Genomic DNA, 10,901 nt, shown 5'->3' with positions numbered 1-10,901 from the left:
ACACTCCATCCACTCTTTGGCTAATGTTTCACTTCGCTTTATTCACTCGCTTAGCTGCTCCGATACATAATACTGCAATTGAAACACACAGGAAGTATATAGGCAGCGGACTGGTATGTTGTGCTGTAGACAAACAGGCAGAGAATCAGGTATAAATAGTAAGATGCACTAAAAGATTTCAAGGCTTTCATTAATTCAAATTAGTGCTTAGGAAAGCTGGGATAATCTTCCCACACGAAATGGAGAAAAGTCTTCAACTTGTGCTCTGTGACCCCACATCCTGCTCCTCCACCCTCTCTGTGATCATGGGGGCAAAGGGCCCCACCAGCCAGTTGAGTGGGGTGTTGTTGAGCAAATACTCCATGACGCCGTCCAGAGATTGCTGAACCTAGGGAGATAGGCAAACAAAAACATGACAAGTCGCAACAATGGCTGGCACTTTAGTAGAAGCATTTAAGTCCCATCTTAAAACTCATTTGTATACTCTAGCCCAGTGGTTCTTAACCTTGTTGGAGGTACCGAACCCCACCAGTTTCATATGCGCATTCCCTTCTTTAGTGAAAAATAAAATAAATGATAAATGGGTTATACTTGTATAGCGCTTTTCTACCTTCAAGATACTCAAAGCGCTTTGACAGTATTTCCCCATTCACACACACATTCACACACTGATGGAGGGAGCTGCCATGCAAGGCGCTAACCAGCAGCCATCAGGAGCAAGGGTGAAGTGTCTTGCCCAAGGACACAACGGACATGACTAGGATGGTAGAAGGTGGGGATTGAACCCCAGTAACCAGCAACACTCCGATTGCTGGCACGGCCACTCTACAATGTTGGATTTTTTTCAAATTCAAGACAAAGTTATGTTTTTGGTAACACTTTAGTATGGGGAACATATTCTAAGTAACAAATACTTAATTTAGAGTTTGTTGGACACTAGGGGAACATATTCTAAGTAACAAAGACTTAATTTAGAGTTATTTGGTTAGGGTCAGGGTTAGGGTTAGAGGGTTAAGGTTATAATAAAGCCATGCCGAATAAGGCATTAATAAGTACTTAATAATGACTAGTTAAGAGCCAATATTTTACTAATTTGCATGTTAATAAGCAACTAATTAATGGTGAATATGTTCCCCATACTAAAGTGTAACCATGTTTTATTACTGGTGCACAAAATCAACCGTGCATGAACATCACCTTGTTCAAACAACAAAACCAACACAGTGCATAAACTCACAACAAATTACACACCTGCAAATCAGTGTGACTTCTGCTGTTGCCGTATCCGTAATACACCGATAGGGAGAAGTTTTTATTTACACCATGTGTCGGGTGTGTCTTGACCTCCGCCGAACCCCTGAGCCCGACTCACCGAACCCCTAGGGTTCGATCAAACCCAGGTTAAGAACCACTGCTCCAGCCTTTAAATAGACCCCCTTTTAGACCAGTTGATCTGCCGTTTTTTTTCTGCTCTGCCCCCCCCTCCCTCGTGATTTAAGCGCTGTCTGTCCAAAGTCGGGACCCGGGGTGGACCGCTCGCCTGTGCATCAGTTGGGGACGTCTCTGCGCTGCTGACCTGTCTTCGTTAGGGATGGTCTCCTGCTGGCCCCACTATGGACTGGATTCTCACTATTATGTTAGATCCCTATGAGGGGGTGGGGGGATCCCCCACATCTGCGGTCCTCTCCAAGGTTTCTCATTGTCCCATTGGGTTGAGTTTTTCCTTGCCCTGATGTGAGATCTGAGCCAAGGATGTCGTTGTGGCTTGTGCAGCCCTTTGAGACACTCGTGATTTAGGGCTATATAAATAAAATTGTCTTTTGGGACTTCTGCACTGCTTTTTGGTCCTTTTTTTGTGGACTTTTGGATCTGCCTCGGGGGAGCCATGGCCATGTTTGCATCACAGACTAGCTGCTGGCTCTCTGCCACACAGAGTCCGCGTAGAGAGACCGGGGGAGAAACTGCGGCGCTAGCGTTGAGTGTCGGGATGGACAAGCTTCACCAAGCATGAGCATGACACGTCGGTCTCCCTGGACGGATTCTCGCAAAACAGACATTGGCCGAGAGCTAGTGGGCAGACTAGGACAGAGTCGGCGCTCTTGGTTGCTTTGTTGGGTGTTCCGAAAGCACAACGTATTATTTATTGCTCATTTGTTTTGCATTTCTTTGTGTTCTACTTTTGTAGGTGTATGTAGAAATAGTGCCTCTGAAGTGTCAGCTGGTTGCATCAGCTGTGTACCGTATTTTTCGGACTAAGTCGCTCCGGAGTATAAATCGCACCGGCCGAAAATGCATAATAAAGAAGGGAAAAAAACATATATAAGTCGCACTGGAGTATAAGTGGCATTTTTTGGGGAAATGTATTTGATAAAACCCAACACCAAGAATAGACATTTGAAAGGCAATTTAAAATAAATAAAGAATAGTGAACAGCAGGCTGAATAAGTGTACATAATATGAGGCATAAATAACCAACTGAGAACGTGCCTGGTATGTTAACGTAACATTATGGTAAGAGTCATTCAAATAACTATAACATAGAACATGCTATACGTTCACTCCTAATCGCTAAATCCCATGATATCTTATACGTCGAGTCTCTTACGTGAATGAGATAAATAATATTATTTGATATTTTACGGCAATGTGTTAATAATGTCACACATAAGTCGCTCCTGACTATAAGTCGCACCCCCGGCCAAACTATGAAAAAAAACTGCGACTTAGTCCGAAAAATACGGTATTCCTTTTATGCTCTTTGTTCTCTTAAATGTTTCCCTCTTGTTTTCCTTTGTTTTATGTGGACTTTTTGTATCTGCACTGCAACCACATAATTTCCCCATTGGGGGATAAATAAAGTCTATCCCAGGGGTTTCCAAACGTTTTGACTCCAGAGGCTGGGCTATTTGTGTGTGTACGTACAGTACAGGCCAAAAGTCTCATTCAATGTTTATTTCAACAAGTTTGCCTGAAATACACAATGAGGCTATAAGGTGTCTTTTGTACACACACAGTACAGGTCAAAAGTTTGGACACACCTTCTCATTCAATGCGTTTTCTTTATTTTCATGACTATTTACATTGTAGATTGTCACTGAAGGCATCCAAACTATGAATGAACACATGTGGAGTTATGTACTTAACAAAAAAAGGTGAATAACTGAACATGTTTTATGTTCTAGTTTCTTCAAAATAGCCACCCTTTGCTCTGGTTACTGCTTTGCACACTCTTGGCATTCTCTAGGTGAGCTTTAAGCACACCTGTGAAGTGAAAACCATTTCAGGTGACTACCTCTTGAAGCTCATCGAGTGAATGCCAAGAGTGCGAAAAAGTAATCAGAGCAAAAGGTGGCTATTTTGAAGAAACCAGACTATATAACATGTTTTCAGTTATTTCACCTTTTTTTTATTTTATTAAGTACATAACTCCACATGTGTTCATTCATAGTTTTGATGCCTTCAGTGACAATCTACAATGTAAATAGTCATGAAAATGAAGAAAACGCATTGAATGAGAAGGTGTGTCCAAACTTTTGGCCTGTACTGTATAAGTTATTTTTTGTTGTTGTGGTCTTGTCCCCACAATATCCCTCGATGTCTTCTTTATTTTTATCCCTTGCGGCTGTGCCAAACACTAAATATATCCAAACATTTAACAAATCAATTTCAAATAAGGCAAGGTATCCCTCACTCATCTTCAATCAATCAATCAATGTTTATTTATATAGCCCTAAATCACAAGTGTCTCAAAGGGCTGCACAAGCCACAACGACATCCTCGGTACAAAGCCCACAACGACATCCTCGGTACAAAGCCCACACATCTTGTGTAAAGTAAATCTGTACAGCATGTTAGAGCATCTACATCAACCACATGACTTGCCAGAGCAGCTGGACAGGGATGCTGTCGGCCCAGATCCAGCCCCTGGGCCATAGTTTGGGGACCCCGACTCTATCCTATCTTATTGGGAGGGATCTGACTGCTTGTATTTGGGTGTTTTACTTTTTTTATACAGAAGGGGAAGAGGAATAGTGATGAGAAACATAAAACCAAAAATGAAACCAACGTAGTAAATGGTCTGGCTGGTATTGGGACACCTCTAGTAAGAACATCTAATAAAGTTATTTTGACGGTGCTAGTTTGACCCAATTCGGTGGTGGAAAAATGTCTTGGTAGACTTGACAAGTTGACCATGGTCAAAGGTCTTTTGGAGAAAATAATATTCTGAAAGGCTGCAGCCAACAACACCGAGTCACCCAGACAAGTGTGGTGAAATTCGTACTTGGGTCAAGTGGTGACGGCTCCTATCCAGGAGGAGTGGGGTGAGGGCGCTGGTGTCACCCAGACTGGAGTGCAGCTCTTCAGCTGACCGCTTCGCCTTTGTCAGCTGGTCCTGGACTGCGCCCGGCAGACCCTGAGCGCTCGACACCACGTTGGAGCTGGCTGAACGCAGCTGCTCGCTCAGACCTCGCACCATGGAGAGCACACGCCACTCCAAGCGCTTTGAGAGAAGTGAAACATAGTAACAGAAATATCCCTTTACATTGTTATTTTTTTCACTATTTTTCATAGATACTTCTAAAGGCAGAACCTCAGTCTCATCATTGGATTCTGAATCACATTGTCCATTTCCAGGCTGCTTCTGACTCCACTCCATCCATCGCTGCTGCAGCTGATCCATGGCGCCGCCTATCTGGTTGCCGCCTGCACCCAGGCCGCTACGAGTGGTCTCCAGCAGGTCCAGAGTACTGGTCATCTGGGCCACAGCGGCGTGCGTGGTATCTCTGGCTCGGCGGGCGCGAACCAGGGACTGCTGGAGGGCTCGCTCCTGCACTTTGGCCGAGAGTTTGCCCAGACGGACAAAGTAGCTGGGGGTGGCTGCTGGTGAGGCGGTTACCTCGCCTGTGGCAGGCTCAGCTACAGCCGCTGAAAACAAGATTCCTGGGTTAGAATTTGCAAAAATCTTTTCGCTATATAGTCAATATTATAGGAGTAAAAATAAATTAAAACAGGATAACAGTGTAATGCAATGGCAATCTCAATGCAGATGCACCACACAACATTTAGGGTGTAAAAAAAATAAAAAAAATATCAATATTAAAATGAAAGAATAAAAAACAAGTGTTAATTTTGTTGAAAGCAGGGATTTTCAACTACATTGTTATGGGGTCCACATTTCCAAAAAGCGAAAGACACAGGGGCCGGACTTGTGCCCTCACTATTATTATTTTGTATATTCCAGAGAACCAGCGTCTTCTACAGTAGACATTTGATTATGATCAATTTATTTTGTGAGTTACAGGAGCACTGCTGTTTTTAAAAAGGACCTTCTGCAGAAAAGCTGGTCAAAGATCATCTCTATGACAGCACTGTCAGTGTCTTTATAACAATCTGTTGCAAACATGTGAATCTCACAAGTTTGTTATTTTTAACCAAAGTCTCGAGCCACCAGTTGAATAGCCCAAATGATGAAAAAGAGAGAACCTAAAATGGAACCTTGAGAAACACCACTGCTGTCACTAAAGAATTTAAACAAATGACGACTATCTGAAGTAAACAATTTACAGCAACACATTAGTTGCATAAATCACATTGCACACAAAAATGTGTTAACTTCCAAAAAGGAAAAGACTTAAAGGGGAGCCTGGCGGAACGCCTCAGTTATGTAAATCACAAGTTTGGACCACAGCGTTCTAGGTTTGCTAGCAAAGTTAAAATATCCATGCAAGTATCTGCCAATGTGTTTACAGTGGACCAAATTCCTCTATACAACAGGAGCACTCTACTGTTTTGAGGAATTTGCTCCAAAAATGTTTTGTCTTTCAAGTTTCGAAATGAAGTCGCAGGCTGGTTTTATGTCATTGCCGGTCCGAATTTGGCCACCAGTTGCATAGCTTGCGTTATGTTGATGTGTGTCACGAGTGGTACACATCACACATGATGTTATTTTTACTTTTTAACATCAGGTTAACACAATTCAAGTGTAAAAAGAAGTTAAACACTGCTAACATTAAGCTACAGCAGCAATGACAAAGTATGAAGGCCAGAAGCAAAGAAGAGTACCTTGTGTAGTTTTTTATGTTTTTATTTTAATGCTGCCCTTTCTTTTGCTGCAGCTGTTACGCGTACTGTAATATTGTACATGGTAATTGGGATGTGTTATATATATATTGTATATATTATATACTGTATACATAATATGTAAATGTTACATATACGGTATGTTATATTTATATTATTCGCCCTCTTTTTGTGCCCTTGTGTGCATTATTCTTTCCATCTTTATTTTTTCCATCCTTTGTAACTGAGCTACTGTGTGGCTAAGTTATTTATGTGGGCTCTGTACCGAGGATGTCGTTGTGGCTTGTGCAGCCCTTTGAGACACTTGTGATTTAGGACTATATAAATAAACATTGATTGATTTGTTGTTGTAATGTCACAAAGGCTAATAATATAGAGGAATAATAGAGATAATATGTAAAAACAAAAACCTTAGTTTTAACGTTGATAAAAGCAACACGAGTATTTTAAAACATCAACTGGTAACATTGTACAATAAAATACTTTACTTGAATGACTAAGTATAAACTAAGCATACGAAATTGTAAAAACAACACTAGGTTTGAACTTGAATGACATAGGTTTGAGGTTCTTAATGGTTCCAAAAGTCCAGAAAGTTCATAAAACAAAAACTATATTTTTGACAACATTTCAGTGTATAATGTCTTGGTGAGGCAAGACTATTATTTTTTTTTTTAAATGTACCCGAGTTTGTGTCACCCAACAATTAAGATGCATTTTTTACCCCGAAGTTTTGGTCAAATTCAGAATTCCCAGATTTTGAACTTTAGGGGTGCATCTGTAACGAAAGCCTACGTATAAGTTTTACTTTAAAATTCGTTAAAAAAAATTCCGGCCAGGGTGTTTACAAAACAACAACATTGCACCACCAATAAGTGTTGCATTGCAGTTGCCTTGTTTGTGTTACACTGAATACAGTAGCAATAAGCAATACTGATGGCTTGTAATGGAACAATCCAATTGAATGGAACAGGCAGTTTTTTCCTCTTGTCTATTTTCCTGTTAAACCACACAAAATGTGCGATGTCTCATGGGTCTACACTGGGCAAAAGAGGGAGGAGTTACACACAGCGCAGTCGTGAGCACACAAACTGGATAGAAAGACATGAGAAACCTTGAAAAACAGCATACAAAGTACACCCTGAAAAGGTGATTAAAATGTGCAGCAGAATAAAAACTGAAGCATTTTGTGTTTTTGAACACTAATCTTTGCTAAAGAATAGAAAAAAACTTAACTGGATGCTGCTTTTTTTTTTACGTTTTAATATTTAATATCTTTTGTTGTGCACTGTTTGTTGATGTTTCACTGTAAATAGTTGGGAAATAAATATATTTTTGTCTAGTTGAGAAGGGTTTTTGTTTTTAATGGCTTTGTTTTATGTTGAGCATATAAATAAAAACCATTTTGTATACAGTAATTGTATTTTAAACATTAGGGTTTGTATTTACTAAAGGTTTATACAGCACTAAAATGTGCAAGTTTGCAACGCCACCACAATACTGGGAGGAGAACATGCAAATATAATAATACAGCAGGCGCAATGCGATTTATCAACACTCATCACATCAATTGCACACGCAGTGTTAGTCGCCCACTAATAGTAAACACTATCTTATAGATCGCACACGCTGTGTAGCGCAAGGACTTAGGAAATTAGGCCCTAAGAATGTTTTCCACATTTGTTGGTAAATACATTTTAGCAAGAAACAAATGTGAGAGACCATTTCAAAGCAGAGTCTTTTTCTAAAGCAGAGTCAAAAGAACCGGCTCCTCAAAAGAGCCAAAATTCCCCAACACCAACAATCAGAAAAGAGGTCCAGCTCTTGTGTAACGCGACATGGCGGATTATCACTATCACAGTTTACGGTCCAAGCTAACATAAGGCAGGTTCATTGAAAGGCCTTCCTAGTGAGACCAACTCTCCTTACTTCTGACGCCAACCTACCCAGCTCCCTCTCAGTGAGTGGCAGGTTCTGGTCGACCCAGTCCTCGGAACGGCTGAGGGCCAGGCCCATCCCGCTGCTGACCATCTGGCCCACGCTGCTGCCCATTACGGTGCTGATGCCTCCGCTGACGGCCGCCCGGGTCCGCTCAACGCCGCCCATCACGGCCCCCACCACGGCGTCTTTGGCTCCAGTCACCGACTGGCACACCAGTCCCACTGTGTCCGACACCACCTGGCAGAGTTTAATATTTCCCATTATATACGAGTCTAATCATAAAGTGTACTTTAATGCAACATAAGCACACATTCAACAATATTGCTTTGATAATTGTCAATAATCATCACGGGGCAGGAACAGAAATCCCATAGTTGAGCGTTTGCATAGATCAGGATCAGAATTAGAATCAGCTTTAAAGCAAAGTATGTTTAACACACAAGGAATTTGTCTTGGTAGACTGTGCTTTCTTTGTTCGGTGCAAGAAAGACTTTCTCTCACTGACCTTTTCTGCTGGCTGCTGAAGAATAGGCAGCTTCTCTTCCATCTTGTCCAGACCTTTCATGGCGTATTCATTCACTGTAGCCACTGGAACAAAGTACACGACAGCAGCCATTTTCACTCTGTTTACCACCACAATCGTGGTGCTGGATAGTACAGCGGTACATCAACTTAGGAGTGTTTGGGGGTAAAAGCGGCCTCTCGGCTTAATTCTATGCTCGACGTTGCAAACATTTGCGTTACAAGCATCCCCGCCATTAGTTGGCGTAGCAAATGTCACAGTGAACCCTATGAGATCCCACCAAAACATCTGGTCTTACTCGCTATCATTACCTTACAGCTAGAGATAGACATAACTTTGTTATTCCAACCACGGGACGCAAGAAAGTGTGAATAATTGCTAAGAAGAAGTGGATATTTATTGAGTTATAGAAAAAAAGCATTTAACACATGACAGAGCGTGTCCCAACTTGGCAAAAAAATGTGTGTGTATCACTGCACCATACGGAAGCAGAATGAGTCTGACAACAGCCAAGAATGTTAAAATAATATCTAAACGGCATACATTTATCCATGAGAATATGGAAAAGCTGCTGATGGTGTGTTTGACGGCGAGGCAGATGCTGTCGTTCACTCTCCAAGGTAAATGTTGACCATTATTATTATATCAATTCACAAAACCACTATAGTTGTCAATATTAATACTATTTAAAAGTTAGTTTTTCTTTTAAAAAGTCATGTTACGTTTTAAAAATTGTGCTTTTTTTTTTTTTTTTTACTTCAATTAATTTTAATAGGAGACACTGATTTGAGATACAAGTGTTTTGGAGTTAAGAGCTCTGCCACAGAACCAAATAAACTCGGAAGTAGGGCTGCAACTAACGATTAATCTGATAATCGATTAATCTGTCGATTATTACTTCGATTAATAATCGGATAAAAGAGACAAACTACATTTCTATCCTTTCCAGTATTTTATTGGAAAAAAAACAGCATACTGGTGCCATGTTCTTTCAACTTGTCAAATAAAGTAAGGAAAATGTTACAAAAATGCACACTTTTGACACCCCTGCTATAGATAATAAAAAATTAAATCTGATAAATGTATGGATAAAAAGCAGAGCCTGACGACGCATGCACGTTTATCACAACTCTCTCGCTCTCTCTGTCTCTATCCCCTCCCTCACCAATGCTGATGCACGCACAATTTATTGTGTTTTTAACCTTCTAAACCCTGAACGTATATTGAAAATACACGCAACACTAACTCAAAATGCCGGACATTTGAGGCATTTAAGAAACACCGTCTGACAGCCCCGCAAAAGAGGACGTATGGTCAGGACCTGGCCCGATCGGTTTCACGTCCGGTGAAACCGATCGCTGCTAGTCCTCTTTTGGCAGCTAACGGGCTAGGATAGACTGACCATACGTCCTCTTTTCACCGGACATGTCCTCTTTTGCGGAGCTGTCAGGGCGGAGTTTCTTAAATGCCTCAAATGTCCGACATTTTGAGTATTGTTTACACAACGTGCAGTACGCTACTTAATATGTCCGTGTGGAAACTCGTTCGGTACACTTCCGCACCGAAACGGTTCGATACAAATACAGGTACCGTTACACCCCTATTATTTTGATTATTGTTTCTCAGCTGTTCGTAAATGTTGCAGTTTATAAATAAAGGTTAAAAAAACAAACAAACAAAAAAACACAAAAAAAACTGTAGCCTCTGCGCATGCGCATAGCATAGATCCAACGAATCGATGACTAAATTAATCGCCAACTATTTTTATAATCGATTAGTTGTTGCAGCCTTACTCGGAAGTTGAGGAACCACGGAAATTGTAAACGTGTTTTATCCATTTATTCTCTATAGCGCTTGCCCTGAATAGTCACAAAGTGACCTTTGAGGGGGCTGGGGGGGTGTACACCCTGTATTGGGTTCGGCTAAAGCCTCTATTTAGCCTAACCTGCATGCTTTCGGGATATTTAGACACTAGGCCACAATGTGACAAATTGTCTTACAAGTTAAAAAAAAACAAAAAAACTGCAAGCTTATTGATCAGAGAGAAAAACACACTTACGCTGTGGTTCAATAATGTTGAAAAGGGGTTTGGATCCTGTGGCCGCAGCTGCTCCCAGGGTACGGACACCGCTTTCGGCGGCGCCCATCACTCCCTTCAGCAATGGCACGCTGTCTTTGGTGGAGCTGTAGGCATTGGCAACCACCCCGCAAGCTGAACTGACCAGCGGCAAGTTGCTTACACGAGTCACAACAGTCTAGGAAATGGAAAACATTTTTGATACAGTGGAGCTTAAAAAGGTCATACAGTCGTCCTTTACCCTTTCAAATATTGCCGCTTTACCACATTGCAGATTTT

At 41.3% G+C, this 10,901-nt stretch overlaps 1 protein-coding gene across 3 annotated transcripts in view; it reads right to left on the bottom strand.

Annotated features, from left to right (window-relative positions):
• Positions 1 to 21: 21 nt before the first annotated feature.
• The window catches only part of plin3 (perilipin 3), a 16,444-nt gene continuing 5,564 nt past the window's right edge, over positions 22 to 10,901 (bottom strand). For 2 of the 3 annotated variants that reach the window (XM_061977955.1, XM_061977953.1), the window contains exons 3-7: positions 10,605 to 10,800; positions 8,528 to 8,610; positions 8,028 to 8,259; positions 4,283 to 4,926; positions 22 to 388 (exon numbers count right to left, since the gene is read on the bottom strand). In XM_061977955.1, the coding sequence (XP_061833939.1) occupies positions 254 to 388; positions 4,283 to 4,926; positions 8,028 to 8,259; positions 8,528 to 8,610; positions 10,605 to 10,800 (1,290 nt within the window). In that variant the 3' untranslated portion in view covers positions 22 to 253. The remainder of the gene's footprint in view (positions 389 to 4,282; positions 4,927 to 8,027; positions 8,260 to 8,527; positions 8,611 to 10,604; positions 10,801 to 10,901) is intronic. The other variant, XM_061977954.1, reaches the window with a different exon arrangement.

Source organism: Nerophis lumbriciformis, linkage group LG18 (assembly GCF_033978685.3).
Source record: "Nerophis lumbriciformis linkage group LG18, RoL_Nlum_v2.1, whole genome shotgun sequence".
NCBI classification, from domain to species: domain Eukaryota; kingdom Metazoa; phylum Chordata; class Actinopteri; order Syngnathiformes; family Syngnathidae; genus Nerophis; species Nerophis lumbriciformis.
The sequence above is the reverse complement of the archived record's forward strand: the minus strand, read 5'-3'. Positions and strand labels throughout refer to the sequence as shown.